The following is a 23,194-nucleotide window of genomic DNA, read 5'->3' as shown; positions in this document are numbered from 1 at the left end:
TCTATTATTGATGGATAAAATGCACAATTGCCTTTTCCATTTGTAGTTGATGCTCTTGTCATATACATGTATATGCCGTGCTATGAAATGCACTTTAAGAAGTAGGTGTCAAATTATAAAACAAGTCACATTTGAACATTTTGGAGTATGACAGTAAATAACAAAAAGCAGCAAAATCAAGTAAGTAAACAAATGAAATTATTAAAACCATCTAGGCTAAGCTGAAAAGTACAAACAGTTAAACATCGATTGAAGGTGTTGTGAGAATTTCATTCTAAAAAGGACGCTCTTTAGAGTTGAGGAAATAGACAATTACATGACACTTTTGAGACTGGCATGAGCATTGGCGAAGTGAGTAGGCCTACAATAGACAACACAACTGACAGAACTTATAATTAATGGGACTGACAAAGCTAGATAAAGTAAGAAATGGGAATACATGGAGATGATAAAAAGTCAGTACGGCTGGTAGATGCACATGAGAAAACAGATGTGGTGGCATTGGTATATCATTGAGTAAGAACATAAATTTGCCGATACAATTTTCTCAAATCCTATTTTTCCAAAAATTCAAGCATGAAATGGCACAATGCAACATAATATAATGTAATGATAATGGACAAATTCATGAGTAAGCTGAAAAGTGTTCATCACCATTAGTTGTTCATTATTTGCAAAAATTCTTTGCAGATTATTAATTAACATTTCTATTCTCAAGGTCGCAGAACTTTTACTATAAATATTTTTAAAAGTTCTCGAGGCTGTTGCTGCTATTTCATAAAATACAATTCTGCCCTCTTTTAAACTGTTTTCTGTATGGATGGCGAGAGTTTGCAAAGAAAAAGTCAAACTTTCTAGTTTGATTTTCTCAAAGTCAAACTAAAAAGTTTGATGTTTTTAAAGTCAAACTAGAAAGCCTGACTTCAAGTCAAAATATAGTTTTTTCAAGACCTGCTTCATATGGTCAAAACCTTAATATCTTTGATCAAATATTCTTATAAAAATACTAACCTGTTAAGTTCATTTCACAGCCCTAAAATGCAACTCTGTAATCAATACTGCAAACAATCACGGATAAAAATGGAATAAATATAAGGTACCATAAAACCTCTAATTGAATGCCATGACGCTCTATTTTACAACCCTTCTTTTGTAATAGTGGTGGTCAATTGGAGATGGCATCCAAATAGAGGCTGGCGCTGTATAAGATAAGTTGAGCCCTTTTATGGACGAAGCAAATGTCTCCTATATTTTGCCCTCTCTCTTTGCTGGAGGGATTATTATACCTTTTGGTTGCAATGAATCTGCTAACTTACTTCCAACTCGTAAAAGATCTCTTAATTATTATGGATTGAGAAACCGACAAATGTCTTTACCAGTTGATATCTACTGCTTGCAATTAACCTGAGGTGTTATTATAGCCTGTATCCTGCTCTGCGATTTGTTGGAACTTTCAATTTTTATTTTATTCTAAATTTGAAAACTTGTTTCTTTTTTATTTCTATTTAATTACATTGCATAAAAGCTTATAGCAGGCATTGATATGTTTGCTACAGTTTGCAGCCAAAACTATCTTTTTGTGTGCATTAGAAGAGGAGTTATGAACGTCGATCAATTGTGAGATCAGATTACTGCAACGGTGCTATCAAATAATATGCTATACATCTGCAAATTTACAAGTTATACAATGATAATCTGTCAAATGCTACAAATATATATTCATGAACATGTGACATAAACGAAGTATACTTATAATACATACAGAAACAAAAATTAACGTTTTTAAAACAAAAATATTTGCATTGTTTGTTCAAATAGCTGCATTTTGATCGTTGTTTTCAATAGAACGAACATCTGATCGTCCAATACTTTCCATTATGTCTTCTGACCTCAGCTTTTTTTCTGCATTGCTAAACTAGTCGATATTAGTGACCAAACAATTTTTTGGCAGAGCAAAACTTTTACATGCGTAAAAATGCGTAAAAGTTTTGTTCGCTAAATGTAACCTATGGCCCAAATTTTCTTTTATATACATGTGTATATACACGCTTATAAAAGACAGTTTAAATTTACGATAGAAAAACATCTATATATACATGTTTTTTATGTACATGTGCTTCGAAGTATCAAAACCGTGTTGAACAAGGAACTACTATTAGCCAGAGACCGTTATTAATTATTTCTATGGTGTTACTTTCAAAATTTAACAAAAAAAAAACCGAAAAGCTTGGGAGTTAGACAGCAAGATAATTAATTGTTGTTGATGTAAATCGATAATTATTAATACAATTTTGTGGACACTTATTTGCTGTTCACTTGATATTATGGGCCCATAAAGATCAAATAATGTCAAAGTGGCGGTTAAATGGAGTTGGGGTTCAAATAGAGTGTGGCGCTCTATTTTTCAACTGTTCTCCCATAGTAGGGATCAAATAGAGATGGTGTTCAAATAGAGGTGGCGTTCAAATAGAGTGTGGCGCTCTATTTTTCAACTTTTCTCCCATAGTAGGGATCAAATAAAGATGGTGTTCAAATAGAGGTGGCGTTCAAATAGAGGTGGCGCTCTATTTTTCAACTGTTCTCCCATAGTAGGGATCAAATAAAGATGGTGTTCAAATAGAGGTGGCATTCAAATAGAGGTGGCGTTCAATTAGATGTTTTATGGTATATATATATATTTAAGTTAGGTTAAACTTATTAAATTAATAAAAAGAGATTTCTATTTTTACTTCACCTTAGATACAGATGACGGATGGTGTAGTCGTGGCAATTTAGGAAATGGACGATATACAGAGAGAAGTAATAGTAAGGATATTGCATGTAACTTACTTATTAGACTATATACTTTACACTAACTATATATATTATTATTTATATCTGTTTATTACTTAGATATTTTGTTTTATTCTTTGTTTTTGTATTTTCACCCTCAGCCTCTACATATTCATTTCTGTTAAACTTTCTTTTGTATGCATCAATTTCATGTTGGAGAAAATTTTTATGTTAAATATTTCTCAAATTTGATTTTTTATATGGGAAAGCTGTATGTTTGCATATAGAGGTTCCATTGCGTTACAAGGCCAAACCATTGTGGAAACAACATTTTATTATGACGACCTTTGATATGCAACAATGAAACTGCTTTAAATAATCAATTGTTCGATGTTTTATAAGAATATATGACAGGACAAAACCAGCCACTATCCAAAATACTTTTCAAACAAATTTATTTTCCTTTTTCAATATGAAATAAATTGCTTATGCGTACCTCACTAAGGTATATAGACAAGCTTGAGCTAATCTTCAATTCAAATAATCTAATAGTTAGATATTACAGTTATAATGAAATCACTAACAACATTTACCAAATAAATCGGTATCTTATAATATTAAAGTCAACACTTAATTTCATGTTGAGTTTAAAAATAGTCATTTGTGACTATTCTGCATGATCGCACCTTCAGCAGCTAACGACTAAGTCTCAAACAAATTTCCTTTATAAAATTGATTAATTTATAGAACTTGTTTTATATATAATAAGTGTCTGAGAATCTATGCACTAGAAGGTTCATAATCATTAACAGCTGCAATATGTTTTTTAGTTATAGTTCAGTTATATGTACTTTTCATTGAAATATGTTTAGCGACACAAAGGTTGCTTCTTCCTATCACCATTACTATTTCTAGGTAATTACTTTTGATAGCAATCAAAGCATCTTGTAAATTGTATTTTTTTCATTCATGTACAATTAAATGGACTATGAGAGAATATCCTTTGACAAAGTAACAGCCTTTTATGAAATTTGTTTATGCGTTTGTATAACAGTCTATAATCTGAAAACATATCACTGCTGCCTTTTCAATAAATTTGAAAGAGTTGCGTTCCCATTTTTAAAGATTACTTCAGATAATATACTACTCAATCGCAATGTTGAATAGAGGAGATAGCAAGTAAAACAGGTTTTCTTATTGCTCTGTGAATGACAAACGATAGCTATCTAAATACATATCCTAATTCGGGCAGATATGGGCTACTCTCATTTCAGTTTCACGTCTTTCTCAAAATTTAACTTTCGAAAAGCCAAAGATCCACTGAAAAGTGACTTTTTATGCCCTCTTTTACTTACATCAATTTTAATGTAAATTTATTTATCTAAATCAGCATTGTTAGAGCAGTATCTGCGACTATGCGTTATGGACGCTTTTTAGTTGTTTCGGAGTCTTGTTTCAGCTTACCTACCGAAGGCATGCGTGTCTCTATAGTTCTTCACCACAGGCACTGTATGCCTTGATGATGGTCTCTTTTAACCCAAAGATTTAACCTTGTCATATGTTACATATATGTTATCTCTCCTTAACACTACTTGCTTTTACCAGCCTTTATTCTGCTGTAACTGATACATGTTGGTGAATTATTAATTCTGGAAGATCCGTTTTATGGAAAAACTGGCGAGCTTGAATTCCCGCTGGAATATTTTTGTTTTTTAGCTTTTTCTACCACTAGGCTTGTGTAAGCTTTCATCTCTGATAATATTTATCATGTATTCGCATCCGTTTAGTTATATAAGTACACTTTTTACTTACATAATTTGTTTTATTTTATCGGTTTCATAGGCATAAACTGCCACAAGTTGATAATTCACTTAAAAAAGCTATGATTCCTTTAGTTCATAGCCTAGAAACTTTTGATCATTTCTTAATAAATACAGAGTAATAAAATAGAGATGCAAAAAATCAAGTAATAAAGGCGTTGACAATACAGATCAGTTTATTAACTCTACCATAAACACAAATGAGCATATGTGTGTACTTCATAATAATCAGGTGCGAAGGTATAGCCGGTGATAAAACTATGCTTTTCAACTTATTCTAATTTAGGCTAGGTGAATTTTAAACCAGATTACCTTATATATGTTTTCTTTTCAATTTAAACCAACAATTCAGTATTTTTAGTTTCATTTTTGAAACAGCCATGTGATGAGAAACTCCGAGCGTTGTATAACGAACATTACTTTGGATGTCAGTTTGCTTTGGTTGAGCTGAGTATTTGCTCAATGGTAGAGGAACGGTGCGCTTGGTGAACAAGAGTAGAGGTTGGATTATAGAAACATACTTCATCTTTTGTGCATTCATTTGTTGACATCTTCTTATGCTGCTTTTGACCTGGCGGCGATCTGCCAGCATAGCTTCACTTTTTATTACAATACTCTTCTCTTCATTTATAGATCTGTATTCCGTTTACTAACTGGTTAAACTCATCTTGTAAACGTCCGTGAGACGATTGGCAAAATAATTCAGAATATAAAATACGACTTATCAAACCTGCCTGATGTTCTGCTTTGATTTTGCCTTTTCAGTGTGTGCAAGTTTTCTAATGGGCATCTAATGAAACTATTAATTCTGTAAAACAAACAGTAGTTTGGTTGCTTTTTACCTTTAACCTTGAGGTGGTGTAGTTTTATTGGCCATCAGGTAAAAGTTTGCTTTTATATTCCTTTTAGCATATTGTTGCCTCAAGTCTTTTCCCTTGAATTATGACTAAAGAGTCATAGTTAGACATACAAGTTGTCATGTATACCGAACAGTATGGGCATCTTTGAAATATGACTGGTCAAATGTTGCACGCACTAACTAGATCATATGCAAACTATTAATGTAAAGTGCTGATGGAAGGTAATCTGAAAGAACACTTGTCCTCCTTTCTCACCTTCTTGAAGGTTTCATGCGGCCTCCTGTTTTCTTCAGACTGAGTAATGCCAGAGAGTGCAAAATACTTTTGGATCATTTTACATCTCATATCAAAAGATTAATTTTTACTATGATAAATGCCGCATCTGTCTGCAGACTTGGTTGTGGGTTGCGAAAAAATATTGCATCATAAGCGATTTGAACTCACAACACAATGCTTTGCATATCAGCACGCTACCAACTGCACTAATTGCTCATATTCCTAGATGTTGGAATAGTTTTGCACATACTTATACCCTATGCTTTTTGACACACCTGACGGTCTCTCACAGCGCACCAGATTGCTGGGTACTAGTAGTTAGTAATACAGCTGTCGTATGCTTGTTAAGCAAAAGTTGTATGAATACTAGCTGTTCACTGAGCTCCTGTTCTTTAATACCAAAATGTGGTGTTGATCAGACTTTCTAAACTTCTTAAAAGCATTACTCAGCCAAAAAACTCAAGATAGAATCAACAAACATTGTCACCAAAGCAAATTAGCAAATACTTAGATTTGCTTTTAGATAGTGGATTAGCAGAACTGATCAATGCGATAGATAATCACTGAAGAAATCATTGTGTATATAAGTTATTGGTGCTGTTGTTAGGCTCATAGAGCATGGTATGGTATTACACGAGATATTTCACTTGACATCCTTGTTAATTCGGTCAACAATGATCCCAGTTGTGCCATTCAACAGTTGTCAATGTGCAATAAATTTTACCGAAATTTTATTATGTGTTAGCCCGAAGTTAATTATGTAACATAAGGTCGTTTTACAAGGCACTGCACGGCTCTATAACTATAAATTAGCTTCCTTATTAGGGGATTATCAGGAAAGGACAACTCTGGTTAATAAATTCCTTATTAAAGGTGAATTTCCACAAGATTTTATCAGAAAGTATCAATATTTTTTTAATATTTGCGATTGCTTTTCATATCGAAAGTGATGTGACTGCCAAGTTGTTTCAAGATTAAAATCGACAAAACTTGGTCGCAGCTTAAATAACCTACTCATATTCAAAAAGGCGCATATATGACATCTGTAGTTGCCAAGAGACTGATAGGATAGAAATGCGTAATGCTGCAGCTTCACCTCAATAGCCGACATCAATAACGTGAGAGACACGCAGTCGAGCAACTAGTGACATCATTTTGACTCGTATTTTTTTCGGAGTGTTTCAACAGCGATCAAGTTTTGATTTTAATCTTTAGACATTCTGGCAGTCAGATCATGTCAAACATCAAAAACATTGGAAATGATAGAAAAATGCCGATACTTTCTAGTAAAATCTACTAAAATTTTGCGTAAGTTTATCTTTAAGGTCATTAGGTCATTCATTATATTAGATGCCTATAAGACAACTAGGCTAATATGGCTGTATATCTTCTCCTTCATCAGTGTTTGTGGTAGGATGTGTCTCTATCAGACGGTTTTCTGTTTAAGTGCGCTCTACCTAGGGTGGTTACTAGATTGTCTGGCTGTGTTATATATAATTCACAGCTAGTCCATCCCAGTACTAAGAAAAACATGAGAGTGTTTATGCACGGGTAGCGTTTCCTCCTGTTCAGTAGGCTCTAGACTTGAGTATCACAGGCGTGTTGTAATGTTATTCTAGGCATCGCACTGACTAGAATGGCGTCTAGCAGCTCTGCTTACATTCAGTCACATGATCATGCCGCAGGGGAGGCGACTTCCAGTGATGCCGCAGAAAGTGAGTACATTAATGTATTTGTGTACCTCATCTTAAGCGAGTTACCAGCCACTGAACTTACATTAATATTTATTGTTTGATGTACAACCATTTTTAGTAAAAAATTTTAAAGTTATTTACAGTATGGCGATGGATAATCTTTGCAAACTTAGAGATCAAGTTGCAATTGCAGTTTATTGTATGAAGTGGTTTTTCAATTAATACTTTGAAGCCTAATCTTGCATACACAAGCGAATTCCCTGATCCTAAACCATATTAACAACATTCAATTGACTGTGAAAGTACTTAGGATAGCACAATTCCTTGTGAACTGAATATCATGTTGAAGCTTCAAGCTTGTGAAACTCAATAAAAAAACCATAAATTAATCATAGCAAATTATAGTTTTTTACACTTTTTAAAAGATGTGGTGTTACAGGTAACTGAAGACACATAACGGTTGCTGTTTTGATAGTGTGTATATTTTTTATGATTAAAAAAAACATTAAAACCTCTATTTAAATGCCACCTCTAATTGCCCACCACTTTGACATTTTTTAAATAATAGTGATAATAGAAAGTGATCAGTAGAAAAATGTCCACCAAATGATACTAATAATGACTCGACTACATCAAAAACAATAATTCTTTTGTTCTTGTTGTGACTTTAGTGATTGTGTGCCTGAGAAGATCAGAACTACACTCTGATTTGAAGTCACTAAGGTCTAAATCTTATCCATCATTTTCAGATTTGTCCGTAATTTTGTTTACAATCTTACGTGAAGACTTTAAAGCGTTTTGATAAACGGTGAAAATACTCTTCAGAAACAACATGCGAAATAATCGCAGCCATTTTTATGGCGTATTCTAACGTTGGAAATGTCTTGAAAAATTAAAAATGTTGTGTCCGTTATCTAACTCCAAAGCTTGACAGTTTTTGCTTTGAAGTTTTGAAAGCGACACGCTATCGAAAGACTAAATAACCGCACCACACTATTATATTATAATCAAAGTAGTTCCTTGTTAAACTCAGTCTGATACTTCAACATTTATGAAAAACAGTTTAGAAAAAATTTTGAGGCCTCTTACATTAATATCAATTCACCCGAAAGAGAGTGTAAAATATAGGCAACATTAGCATCGCTTCCCCGTATAAGGGTTAAATTTATCTTTCTAAAAATCAGATGAGCTAGTCGAAAAATACAGCGACACCCTTTATTTGAATGCCACCTCTAATTAAGCGCCACTACAGGGAAAAGGGTTGAAAAATAGAGCGCTATGGCATTCAAATAGAGGTTTTACGGTAGTTTTATTGCACAGCTCTCGTTGCTGAGGAGAAGAGGCTTTCTAGTATTGTTTTTTTTTGGTCTTCGTTACTAAAAATTTTAATCACTATGTCATTAGAAATTAATGTTCTCTCTGCAGCCATTTTTCTAATTATACAAAAAACATGTACCACACAAAGTGAAAGAGATTTTGTAATCATTTTGGAATCATACGTAGGGGAAAACAAGCTAAACTACTCAGTTTAGTTTAATCGAGCATAGGATCAGGTGGGAAAACATATAGACCTACAGTATTACCTCTACATACCAGTGCCCCAATATGCGGCAAACTCAAGATACTAGCTGACTTTCTAGCCTGTTTCTTCCTTGAGACATGAGTGATATTTGAGATACAAGTCAGTTTTTGATGGCCACTACACTATCTGGCCAAGTATGTGAGAGGCCGCTTTTAAGAACATCATAGCTCGGCCTTTCTCCTTGAATCAGTTTGAAAAAAGGTTTTAGGTTGACCTAAAAAATCTTTTAAAAAAGTGAATGCGAGGCAAAAGCGCACAACTGGAAACAGATACTAAAAAACTTTGATGATAAGATTAAATTAAGCAAAAGATTAAAACTTAGCATCAAGTGTGTGTTTAGAAAGTTAAATTTATTCAAGTTAAATTCAATGTTTTTATTACGTAACATCACAAAAGTTTAGTGTACCGAGCGCGTTACTCTCAAGTCATTCTCAGAATAATGTCTGAGAACCACTTGAGATCAAAGGCTCGAAGGGAAAGGACTTTTGGCTGTCTTAAAGGTACAAAAACTTGTCTTTTACCTTCGAGACAGCTGCTACGTCTGTCTTGAAGGTAAAAGCTCCATTTAGTAGTGTACATAGTGATGCTACATTTTATTGCATATCATAACAACAAAGTTGGTATTTATTACTTTGTTATTGTAGGTACGGAATTATAACAGTTGAAAGCACGTTTTCCATCGTAACATCCTCTTTAGCTAGTTTTTCATATTATGGTAACGGATTAATTTGTACTTGGTTATTTTGTATAGAAAATAGCGCCTTGGGACATAGTAAATTGACATACGAGCTCAGTCCCAGAACGCATTAAGCTCAAATGTCAGAGGTATGACTGTACCTGAATTATTAAATTAAATTATTGAACCCGGGCTTTAGTGTTAAGTTTGGTCCTGTACTACCGAACTTCACTATTTTTGCTGTTGAATGTACAAGTATTTTTATGTAGAATGTAATGCGTAGCCACTAGAACTGGGAGCCCTGACATAGCCGCCTGTTGCTGACTGTGGCAGTCAGTGATAAATGTGTGAGATTGAGTAGTATTTATGACACACATAGAGTTTCTAGTATCTGACTAGAGTTGAAATATGTTTATGGTATTATATATATATCGTGATGGTGTATAGCATGTTCATGCCCAAGGACAATGGCTGTTTGCCTTTTTCCTCGAGAACCAGATGGTTAGATATGCATATATTAGGAGTTATCTGTTTTTGGAATTCCCACATCAGCTCTTCATGCTATAATAAGATGACCCACATCTGTCACCATTAGCAGGTGCTAGCTGAGTTGCCTATAATATGGGGCAACTGTTGTATTCTTTTAAATACATCCAGGAACTCTGTACATTATTTCAATATGATATTTACATCATCACATTCTGTCCATATCTGTTTTCTACTTCTGGATTAAAGCCTCAATATTTTTCCTCCAATATAACCTGTCTTTCCGCCTCTATGGTCTTTCACAACCAGTCTGTTTTATCACTCCATCTTTTGTGAAGCCTTCATCATGTTCTCTCTTCATAATTTGGTGTCCATGTTGTAATGTTATTCTAGGCATCGCCTTGACTAGAATGGCGTCTAGCAGCTCTGCTTACGTTCAGTCACATGATCACGCCGCAGGGGAGGCAACTTCTAGTGATGCTGAAGAAGGTGAGTCCTCTAACTATTTCTGCATCACATCGCTAGGGAGTTACCAGCCACCGCACTTGTTCTAATGTTTATTGTTTGATGTATTCACTTTTTGGTAATGATTTTAAGGCTTTTTACAGCATGCCAATCGATGACCTTTACAAACCTAGAGATCAAGATTAAATTCATTTCACAGAGTGGGTTTTTAATTAGGTCTGGTCCTATTTAACAGAATTTTGCTATTTTTGCTGAAAAGCGATTAATTATATACAGTAAATGGTTTACATTTTAGGGATTTTATGTTATACCAGGAGTAGATCCATATCAAGATTGTAACAAACTCAAATTTTGTCCCTTCACATAGGAAAAAACTAACTTTTACTTTTTAATTTAATGGACTGTGCAGTAACTGTAGTAGGCCTACTATTGGTCTGTATCTACATACATTTTCTCTTTTTCCTTATCACTTAGATTTGGTTTAGGGTTCATAATGACAGTAATTTTACGTATAGTTAAGGAGAGCACGCACTTTCAATGTCAATTTAAATCAATTTTTTTCTAGACGGCAAGGTCTATGCTGCAAATAAAATAAAATGTATGTGTGAAATAGAGTAAAACAAAAATATATGTTTACTGTAATAAGAGCGGTGTCTGTCTGTTCATTCAAATGTCCGAAGTCAGGGTTAAGGGTTAGGATAAAAGATTGCTTTCAGCAAGACTCCAGCTCAGTTTCAACGAGACATTCAGCTGGGGAGACGACTCTCTAACACGTTCACAAATTGACTGCCTTCAAGTATTTCTGAATACTTGTGCAGCTACTTATTCTCTGCACTTGATTGGCACATCTGACGATTTCTCACAGCTAGACTGCCAGGTTCTAGTATATATCTATTATAGGGACCCCAAAATACTTTGTTTTCTCTACAATATGCGACAAGAAAAGCAGCAATGTTTTTACGGCTATGAGACTTTTGTTATTAAAATCAAATGTGAGAACTTGCACATCCTGGACACTTTACGATAAATTCATACCTCGACATATGAGTGCACTAAGATACAAAAAAATCGAGATGCAAGCAGAACTTCGAGCAAGTCTTTTTCTTAAGACGCGAGTATCCTTTGAGATTCGAGCATATGAGCCAGTAGTCGATGGTCACTACGTGGCCAAGTATGCGAGAAATCGCTTTCGAGATCAGCATTGCTCGGTTTTCTTCCTCGAATTCGTTTGAGAAGATTGTTAAAAAATTGGTTAAAAGTGGCGAATGCGAGGCAAAAAGCGCCAAACCGGAAACAGATAATCCAAAATTATTAAAACAGGCCGCCCTTAGCTACTATGTCTGTCTCAAAAGTAAAAACTCAGTATATAGTAATGTTACATTTTATTGCAGATTATAACAACTAAATAGGTATACATTTGCTACTTTGTTAGCATAAGTACTGAATTACAACAATCAAAAACATGCTTTTTCACTGTAATATCCTGTTTAAGGTGTTTTTCCATAGTATGTTAGCGGATTAATTTGTTTTAATTAATTAATTAACTTGGAGATATAACTGTATATGGAATCCCTTTCGTAATACGAAGCAAAAACTTTGAGTACATAGGCTATCATTGAAACGTCTCACAACGGCATCTTTTGTATTGGATGACAAATAGTAGGGTTACTTGGTGTTAAATATCTTTTATACTTGTGGTAAGTATGTATGTTGATAGGCTGGTATGTTAATACTTGTTAGTATGTTAATGGGGTGGTATGTTAGTACTTGTTAGTATGTTAATAGGTTAAACTGAATCAGTCAATATTTCTGTTGTAAACGTAGTTGTTAGATACAGATGTGCTAGTTAAAGGCCGGTTCACACTATATCGCCGTATCTCGGCGTTGATGCCACAATACTTCAGTGATCGTTGATAATAACAATGTTCAAACTATCACAAACTTATCCTATCCGCGTTTGCATCAGCAAATACTCTGTGACGTAGTGTTCTCATTTTTTTCGCAAAGACACCTTTTTGTTTTCGTGTGCTTGAATCAAACGCTAGTCCCGCAGCAACTATCATAGAAGGAAATAAATCACGCTTTCCGCGACCGCGGATTACTATCGCCGTAATGATTCACATTGTAAAGGCGGTTGTCGATGCTCAGCAAAATATCGAGAGAGTTTGACAGCTGCAAACATTCCTCACGTGTCCGCATCGCTTCGACGATGCCATCGGTTTATGGTTCACATAATCGACGATGAATGCTCAAAGAAAAACGCTGCCATACGGCGATATAGCGTGAACCAGCCTTTTCTCCTCATCTGGTATCAATGAGTTAATTGCATCCACTCGATACATATTTTTGTCACCAAGTTGTAGTTCAACTTCGAATTTTCGCAATAGAATATCAAACTTAAATATCTAAAGATGATGGCTGAGGTAATATCCGGGTGTATTTGATATACAGTAGTTAACTGGCAGTCTAAAAAGTGTCAACTGGTGCTTCAATTGTTTTTATAAGCTCTATGATAGTTGCCCAGGAATTGTCTGCTCTTTTTTTCTAACACTTTAATGTCTGTCTTGCTGATAGCTAATAGGCAAATGCATTTCGGTCGACATTAAACATCTATTGAATTATTCAGAAAATTACATGCAAATTTGTTTAGTTTGTTAGCTGCCAATTCAAGTAGACAGCATCAAAGTGCAGATACCGTAGAACCTGTATGTGAACGCCATATTTCTTTGAGCGCCTCTTTGGAGGAAGGGTTGAAAAATAGAGCACCATCCTTTAATTGAGCACCACTTCTATTTGACGGATACTATTTGATATTCTAAATCATTACAAACCCAATAGCAAGTGGTCAGTAGAAAAGCATCCAATGACTTAACTACATCAATAACAATTGATTTGTTTGCTGTTTTTGTTCGTACGGAAGTAGCACCATAGATTGCAGACCATAAATAGATTATAGCACCATCTGATTGCACCGCTATAGAAATCATAAGTACTTGTACCAGGCTGATAGTAACTTCCTTTTTTAATGCAGTCTTAATACTGTATGTGGGAAAAATTTTCGCATTTGCGATGGAAATATGCTACTACATATTTTGAGGCTAACATTTTGAGGTTAATTTGATTACATGCGGTCTCTCTTTATTTGGGCTAGAAGTTTCAAAATAGCTATGCTTGAACATTTTGCTCTGCTGAAAACTTGTTTGGACGCTAATATCGACTAGCTGCGCAGAAGACGGGTTGCGGTCAGAAGACATTGTCGAAGGTATTGAACAGCCAGAAGACTATAAAATGGTTTCAAACAGACGCAACATTCAGAACGCAACTGTCCAAGCAAACGATGCTAATATTTTTGTTTTGAAAATGTAAATATTTGTTTTAAAATGCTAATTTTTGTTTCTGTATGTATTATAATGATGGTTTGTTTATATCACTTGTTCTTAAATACATACTTGTAGCATTTGATAGATTATTATAAAACTTATAAATTTACATATTTAAACCATATTATTTGATAACATGTTTGCAGTAATTTGAACTCGGCTTACAACGTATCCACTCTTGTAACTCCTGTACTATTGCACAAAAAAGCCAGTTCTGGCTGCAACTTGTAGCAAAACTATCGATGAGTGCAATGAGATTTTATGCACCCTTATTAAATATACCGTAGTTATATATTAAATATACCGTAGTTATAATATGAAAATCTGCCTTTAAATTTAAAATGAAATAATATACTTTCAAGCGCTAACAAATTGCAACGCAGGCTATAAGATCATCATAGAGTAATTGCAAACAATAGATATCCACTAGTAACGGCATATATCAGCTTCCTTGTGCATATTTATTTAGAGATTTTCGGCAAGTTGGAAGTAAAGGTCCGGCCACACGTAACGAATTATTCGTTCAATCTGACCGAATCCACGAATTTCACAGAATTCACAGATTTATTCCGCCGAATATCATAGATTCGTCTGAGCTGTGCATGCACACCGAATTCGTTAACGAAACGCGTTTAATTGGCTAACCAATTTTTTGTCGAGTACGATTCTAGTAGCTTTGACAAGTGGTATAGTCCAGGACACGTACGACGACACACAATAAAAGTATCACCGCGATATGACTTGATACATACGATGCAACTGCCTATATGCGCTAGAGATAGCGACTGTTTTTGCGACGGAGCTTTTGCTGCATAAAATAAATTATTATTATTGAAAAAGAAATAATTCATAACTTCGAAGACATCTAAAATAAAATTCTGGATACACGATGAGAAGTTCCTGTCATGGTGAACCAACGAGAGAGAACCAACAATAGCGCATATAGGCCGTTGCATCGTATGTATCAAGTCATATCGCGGTGATACTTTTATTGTGGGTCGTCGTATGTGTCTTGGACTATACCACTTGTCAAAGCTACTAGAACCGTGCTCGCTAAAAAAATTGGTTAGCCAATTAAAGGCGTTTCGTTAACGAATTCGGTGTGCATGCACAGCTCAGACGAATCTATGATATTCAGCGGAATAAATCTGTGAATTTGTGAAATTCGTGGATTCGGTCAGATTGAACGAATAATTCGTTACGTGTGGCCGGGCCTTAAGTTAGTAATTTCTTGCATACAGAAGGGTTAATGTTGTATCGCCCGAAGGAGTGTGCAAAATATAGGCAACATTCGATTCACCCGTGAAAGGTTTAAGTTTGTCTTCTCAATATTCTGACAATGTTTTTGAAAAGTGCAACCGCTACCCTTTATTTGAACATTACCTCTAATAAACTGCCACTCTAAGGAAAAGTTGTGCGTCATGGCGTTCAAATTAAGGTTTTACAGTACGCTATAATAGTAGTGCTGTCGATTTGATACCGGAGAAGCATGTCAGCAAAAGTGCTAAAAGATGCTGAATTTATTTTGCACCAATAACCATACGAATCATACTTATCTCCCCTGCTGATGTGTTGATGGCGCCTGCAAACCTTCATAGAAATTTGCTCCTTGCCATTTTGTAGCACCCTTAAAAAGCCTACTCGTTGGTGGTTACATTCTTGTTATTCTATTGGTCACAGCTCACCCATGTTTGGCTGATGGCTATAATAGCCATCAGCTATAATAGCCAATTCTAGTAGGCATTTACAGGAATTAACCATTTTAGTGAGGCACTACGTGACCATAAACTAACAGTTGTGCATTGAGTGGTCGACTGAATTTCTACTCACTCAACTGATTGGACGCTGATTGGCTTAAGCACAATCGGTCCCAGGGATTGTCAATGTTTAAATCAAGGCATCACTTTGCATGCGTGAATAGTGGATATACTGTTGCTGCAGTGTCCCAACATTTATAAACAGAGTACCTCATCAAAGGTTAAAGACCTGTCAACCGGGCAACTCCGAGCCCATTCGAAGTGACCTATTGATCATGATGTTGAATCTGTATGTAAATAATTTATTTATTTCACTGTCCGGAACAAAATTTAAATTCGACCATTTTTGTTACTAAAATTTAGTGTTTCCATGACTTTAATATTCACACAAGTATATTCAAATAAAGCTGGTGCGATGTATCTGTAACTCGCTACTGTCCAATTCCCTCCTCCCTCTTGCTCGCGGCTGTTACGCAGCTGATAAGATAACCGGCAAGGAGCAAGTGTTAAGATAGGAAAAGAGCGCTGGAGAGGCAGGCGATAGGACGTGGCATGCGCTTGATTCATTCGTCAGTTTGTGAAACTTACGGCTCTGTACTTTGTCCAGCTTATACAGGGGTAACCTCTCAGCTGTTAGTTTGGCACTATGACCTCTAACTTTGAGTTCTCACTTGACGGAGAGGGTCTACTTTCTCTAACAGGTAGGAATGGAATTTGTGGGTGGATGTGGCTATAACCAGCTGTTGTGTACTGTATTCTGATGATTTCGTGAGACACTAATGCTAATGTTGAAGGCATGAGCTGCCGTAGCTTACACAGATACAGATTTTATCTAGGTGAAGAACTGACCTTATAAACATTCTAGGTCGTGCAAAAGCAGTCGCTGCCAGGAGGTTGACTTTTGCTTCGACTAGTTTCATATCAGTGCTAGTAGCTGTCCAATGCTTTTACCAGTCGGGTCTATTGAGGGCTCTAATATAACCATTGTAATTAACTCTCCTCTGCCATGTAGTATGTGATGGTTCGTTTCAAGCCAGTCCTCCCTGCTTTTGGTTGCTGCCGCTTGGCTTAGACTGATCAGAGTAATGGATGTCAAACAGTCATTTCGTGTTAAAGCTCTGCGCTTAATTCTTTCACGAAATTTTAGCTTGTTATAACGAAAATAATTTTTGCCAGAAAAAATCTTTGGCTGACATACAAGCAGTATCTTAAGTTCATTATGACAAAACTTGGAGTAGATCTGTTTACTCCCCAAGTTGTGATGACTGTATTTGCAAAGGATCTAAGGCTAGCCATTATAATAGTAAACCATTACAATGATCAATATAGGCCGTTTTAATGGCTTTATGTAGTAGGGGAGTTAGAGTGTAGTAGACAGTTGTCCTCAGACAATTGTCCTCAGACAATTGTCCTCAGACAATTGTCCTCAGACAATTGTCCTCAGACAATTGTCCTCAGACAATTGTCCTCAGACAATTGTCCTCAGACAATTGTCCTCAGACAGTTGTCCTTGGGAGTCTAAACCAGCTGGCCACGGGAGCCATGCAGTAGTCACTTGACTGCCGTAACTATGGCGATTGTACAAATATGATGCTGTATTCTATAGCATACTTATGCTGTTGATGCTTCCTCAGTTGGGCTTCTGAATAGTCATTCTGTCGCCTACACATACGTGATATCATTATACATATTTCTTGTGTTTCTAACAAGTCACTTCAACCTTGTTTTACGAAGTGAGGCAACTCCCATGTATGACGCTCAATGATTATTCTTAATTGCCGCTGTAGGAATTTATGTCTTGATGACAAGAGGTTTTTCTGTGTTGAGTTAGTTTTGAATCTTCTAAATGATCTTGCTATTTTTGTGTTGTGGCAGTTTGAAAAAATTAACTGTTCTGGTTTCATGAAATTTTGTAGTTGCCTTATCAACTTAATTTGGTTTATCTAACCTATCTGCGCTACATAACTAGAAATAACCATGGAGGTTTTTTTAGCTGTTAATCTTCTTGCTGACACCGATGTCAGCGATGAACCATCCCTTTGCTGTATCTTTGAATTCATCCTACACTCCTAGAACACTTATTGCTTTGCAGTTTCACAACCGCGAGTGCCGCTCGCTCGCTGGAATTTCAAACCATCTCTCTTTGGTTTTTGTATATAAACAAATCATGGAGATATCTATTCGTTGTATTTACAATGCCGAATGTGACACAATGTGCTGTTTGTTGCATGTTGGCAGGATAGCCATCGCCACTGATTTTGTAAGTCAATCTGACACGTGATGGTGACTCATTGCATATTGCCAAAGATTCCCTGGTTATTTGCTGAAGCATTCTGGGACAGCTGCTCAGCTGTGGGCAGGCCTTAATAGCGTTGGACAGTAGCTAGTCATTTAGTTGAGCTTGTCGTACGGCTAGGAGTGGTTGAGCTATAAGCGAGAGAGAAACATCCGTATATGCATAATAAGATTTACTGGCAATAGTGGAGGGTTGAATACCTGCTGGACATGTTGACACATAGCTGTGATTCTTCACCGTTGTCTAATTACTCTCCACAATCTAATTATTCACCGCAGTCTAACTATTCCTCACACACGTCCTACCCCGGCATGGCCATGTCTGGTCTATGTTACACCGGGCCTGCTGCCGCCTATGATCATTATGATATGTATTCTCACGGAGATATTATTAACGGATATTACAGTCCTCGTAAGTAATACCTCTTTTATCCTGCTTTTGAGTAAGTTTATTATTTGTTGTTTTTAATTTCTGTTTTTTTAATAAATAGTTAACATTTATTATGTATGTGGGATGTTGAAGCTAGTATTGAGAAATTAAACATGGTTGGCCTATAGTGTTTATTTTAATGATAGGAACTAACCTGGATAATGTAGAAGCATATCTTAAGACCTGTAGGCTAATAAAAACTCCGCAAGGCGAAATCTTGGTTTCTTATCATAAGGCCCACAATGTGATCAGTGTTCATACATTTTCATGACGTTATCTGACAATGCTGACTTACCTCTCAGAATTAAACATTTTTCAAATTTTCCTGATCAAGTTTCCTTCCGTTGCCAGGATATATTCTCTATTAAACGCATCCCTTTCCTATCACAATTGACAGCCATTTTCAAGCTATTCTCCGGATGTTTTGCTTTTGTTGCTGCAGCCAATGCTCAATTTTAACTCATCTGTTACTGGAATCTAATCGATAAACATCAAATCGGAATTCACACCAACATCTCTTTCGGTATTCACCAGTAATAAGCCTGTGATTGGCTCAAATCTTTGGTGCGATCAGCTGGCCAGGTTCGAGTTATCATGTCTATTGTGGTATGGTTTCATACATTTGAATTAATTTTGTTATCAAACCATTTTCAGATGTACATGTCCTGGTTCTGTAATACTTGATTAAAAATAGATAGTATTGATCTACTGCTGATATATTGATTATTGCAAGTCTATTGTATCGATACCACTGACTGTTCATTTGTGAATCTTGTTGGCATCGAGAAAGGGGACAACTTGGCTTTATTTGAAATTACGATTTTCTGAGGAGATTCTGCAACTCCTGAATAACCCTTAATAAGAGGGTGACAATGTCTTGATGTGCGCTAGTTAGGAGCCAATCTATGTTCATGTTCTACATGTATGTACTCTTCATAAAAGGGTTAAAACAGCAAGGGTTTTCTTTCCTTAAAACCTCACAAGACGTTCTCATCTTGAATAGGTATTTTCAGTAGTGTAACTACAGAGAAAACATATTCCCTCTGTATAAGTAGTCGAGTCGCTGTTTTAAGTAATACACTTGCGCTTGTGCTCCAAGTAAGTTTCCAATCTGCCCATACAAGTTTTGTTGCTCCATGTCTGCATTTGTTTGGTTATGCCTCTAGTTGTTTCCTTTTTGATGGCCTTGAAAAACATATGGGAGGTGTGCTCTATCAGTGATGGTAGTGTTTTATCATTGAGATAATTATGTGCGGTAGGAAGCTTCGTAACATGTAAAATGGAATCACTATAATAGAGCTTACAGTGTACAGATTCATGAATCCATCTACACCTCACATCCGATATCTTACCTCCTTGTGTTTGTATAAAGTGGATGATTAATCAGTCGTTGATAACTTTACTGAAATCAATAGACCAAAGTTGTAGCATATCTTTGTGAATCAAAATTCAGTTTGTCAGTCATGTTATAAACACAATAATCTAGGTTGTACATGCTTTGTATTTAGTATTGCCTGCCCTTTTTATTGACTGTTGTTAATGTACTGTACAAACATTTGTATTCTGTTGCGTCTTTGCTTATGATAAAACAGGCTATAGGTTAGATTTTGTTCTTCGAGTTTTCCTTTGACAAAGCCTTGTGATGGACGAATACCACTTTTTTAAATACTGGTTGAAATCAACTGTTTCAAATACAAGTTGTTGGGACAAATATTGCTGTGGAGGTTTCCATGGATTCTTTTTTCCATAAAAGAGATAAAAAGATAGTTCACACTGGTCCAGTTTTAACATCGGCGGAATTCGATGTGGAATTATTTTTATGTAAAAAAAATAAGTGTAAATTTTTTAATTTTTTTGTTAATTTCTGTGCTTCAGTAGAAATGCTAACACAAAAAGGCGAATAATTAACCAATACCCATTTGTTAAAAAACTGAATTTAGCTGTTATCCAGGAACTGTCATTAATTCATCAATCAAATTGAGTAAGGATGGAGTGCTTGTCATTGCGATGAACATAATCATCAATACTCTCCACTTGTTCTTTACGCATGATGTTTTTGTAGTAAGTGAAAATATTGTCAAGTTTTCTTTATCAAGCTATGGTGGATTTAGTTTAAAAATCCTGGCTGGCATACAGAACTGGCCCGTTGCGTACACTGACATGTTCCTTTATTGTTGTGATTATCTACATTATTATAATACGCTGCGCCTACACTCTGTAGCTGATGCTAGGCTAGCAACTAACGTTCACTCCGGCTTGGTGGATAGGGAATTTTGTTTGCTACATAGAATGGGGGCTGGGTTTTGGAAGGCCTCCAAATTTGATAAACAGGTGATAGCATGCTCTTTACATTCCCCAGCGGGAGTTATTGTTACATTCTGAGCTATCTGTCTGTTCACAGCTCTAGTTGAGTATTTTACGCTGGCTCATTTCTCCCAAAGTTGATCGAAGTTATCATTGGTTGTGAAGCTGCCTCGCTATGAAATCCCATCATTGGTTTCGACTAGTTGCTACGACATTCCCACTTGTGAATTTGGTATAATATGGTAATAATTTGTATTTGTTAATCATAGCCCATAATTCTTATAATATTTCATAGATAGAACAAAAAGATTCTCACTAAAATAATTATCACTATTATCTAACGATTGCATGGTGGTATGTTCAACTGCAAGATTTTCAGGGGATAGGTAAATTTTCATAATTAGATGGTTGGCTAGATTTGTGTAAACAATTGAACGATATTCAACTACGAAACATTCTCGAAGAGGAGTTGGTGCAATGTGATCACTCTAGACAGGCAGATGTACCCCAGCCAGGTGTGTGTTTGTAGTTTCCATTGCTATGAATTATGCTCGTGATTATTTACAGACCAAAAATTACAGCTAAATAATATTTGGAAGATTTAAAACCGCGCTCATTTGATTCAAAATCTAAGGCGTGTCATCTCGGACCAACTTGGTGTTCTCTTGTATATTGATTAGCGTTGAGAAGTTTCCAGACAGCTGCTGAAAATGAGATCAGCTATGGATTGCTCTGAAATGGCCTATGTTAATAACGAGAGAGTGACAACATCTGCGCTGACTATTTACCTCACTTCATGCAAGTCTGGGCACGTCTTTTTATCCCGAGCATTTCAACTGCGATCAAGTTTTGTCGATTTTAATCTTCAAACATTCTGGCAGTCACTTAAAGTGAAAAACAAAATCTCAAATGATAGAAAAACATCTATACTTTCAGATGAAATTTGGTGTAATCACCGAGTCTTTAAAATTCATACTTGGTGACAGTTTTCTCTTTGCGCCTGCTGCCGTCCACTTTGTGGTAAATTCCAGTTCAGATGTACTAAATGCATAGCATTAGGGTTGTCTTCACTAAGCCTTATTCCTATTATATAGTTCCCATTTTGTAAAATGTCTATGTGAGGTCACCAGTCATTATTATCGAAACCAACCAGTACTAATTTCGTCCCATTTCTGGGTGGTGGGTTTCTTATCGCTGTCACTTCTATACCATTGGGAATAATGGCTCCTTTCTCATGGTACAGGGTTACTGCCTCTTTTTTGTCTCATAACAATTTGAATAGAATTTGTAGCGAAGATCTGGCTACGCTTGTTGTTGAGAATGTCACATTCATGATTGGTTGTAGGTTATTCTTGTAAATAGCTAACCAGAGATTGTATGAAATCATTTGTTTTGGCAAGATAATCACAATGTGTGATAAATTTGGAGTTATTACCTCCTGAGCCTTTTTTTCAAGAGTTCAGTTTGCTTGGTCCAATGATTGACCCAAGGTTTCAAACTTTTGCCATAATTTCGGGTATCGTTGAATGCTTAATGTATTGCTTTAGGCTACCTGTTTGCTGCCTTTTAACGCGCTCCATTAGCTCTGACAAGCGCATCACAAGTTTATGCATATAGTTCATACATCTGCATTAGCATCCCTGACTGGTTGTTGTGAAGTTTCCTTCAAGAAATATAAAAACTGTTTGTTTTTTCAAAAATCTAATTCTAACCAGCAATAAGTTATTTTTAGCAGCTTGCTTTCAAGATATACGACGGACAATTTTACTTTAAATTTAGTGGGCTATCATGGTTTCAAGGTTGCTACCTACTATACTAGTGGATTGAATCCGGTATTTTCGTGAGGTCTTGCCTGAGACTTCGTGGTCTGTCATCTTGTTAAATATAATTAATCGGTAAGCTTAAGGTCACTTTTGATAAGGTTTCATCTGTCTTTTTGATAATTTGTAAAATGTTTATTTTATTATTTTCCAAATACAGAGAGAATTGTTGCTTTATGTAATGAAACAGCTACTAGGAAAGATCAGTAGTGGAAGATGGCTCGGTATTCTCTTAAACTTTTAATTGTCTGCTGTATACTAAGAAAGTAAACCGCTGCCACACTCACGCTGCCACACTCACGCTGCCATACTCACTCTGTCTAGCCAGTACAGAATGATAATGCAATTTAGTTATGCAACATTCGATCACTTCTTACTTTGCTAGTTGACATCTTGCCAAAAGTTGTTCACTAGGAATCAGTTATCTAGTTTTGAATAAGGCCTAATAGTTTATACAACAGTGGCTTGTCAGCAGAGAGTATTGCTATGAGAGTATCGCTGAAGGGGCCGGAACTATTACTAGAAAAATCTGTTGCCTGATCTTTTGGAGTTTATTGAAAGCTTTTTTAGCAAATAC

At 35.8% G+C, this 23,194-nt stretch overlaps 1 protein-coding gene across 5 annotated transcripts in view; it reads left to right on the top strand.

The window, feature by feature from the left end:
* LOC137391900 (hepatocyte nuclear factor 4-gamma-like) overlaps positions 1-23,194 on the top strand; it is a 35,985-nt gene that overhangs the window by 648 nt on the left and 12,143 nt on the right. For 2 of the 5 annotated variants that reach the window (XM_068078452.1, XM_068078451.1), the window contains exons 2-3: positions 7,348-7,443; positions 10,560-10,655. In XM_068078452.1, the coding sequence (XP_067934553.1) occupies positions 7,365-7,443; positions 10,560-10,655 (175 nt within the window). In that variant the 5' untranslated portion in view covers positions 7,348-7,364. Of the gene's footprint in view, positions 1-7,347; positions 7,444-10,559; positions 10,656-16,360; positions 16,470-18,176; positions 18,476-23,194 lie in introns of those variants that run through there. The other 3 variants (XM_068078450.1, XM_068078454.1, XM_068078453.1) reach the window with 2 other exon arrangements.

This window comes from Watersipora subatra, chromosome 3 (genome assembly GCF_963576615.1).
Source record: "Watersipora subatra chromosome 3, tzWatSuba1.1, whole genome shotgun sequence".
Classification (NCBI taxonomy): Eukaryota; Metazoa; Bryozoa; class Gymnolaemata; order Cheilostomatida; family Watersiporidae; genus Watersipora; species Watersipora subatra.
Note: the sequence above shows the minus strand (reverse complement) of the source record. Positions and strands in the feature narration are given on the sequence as shown.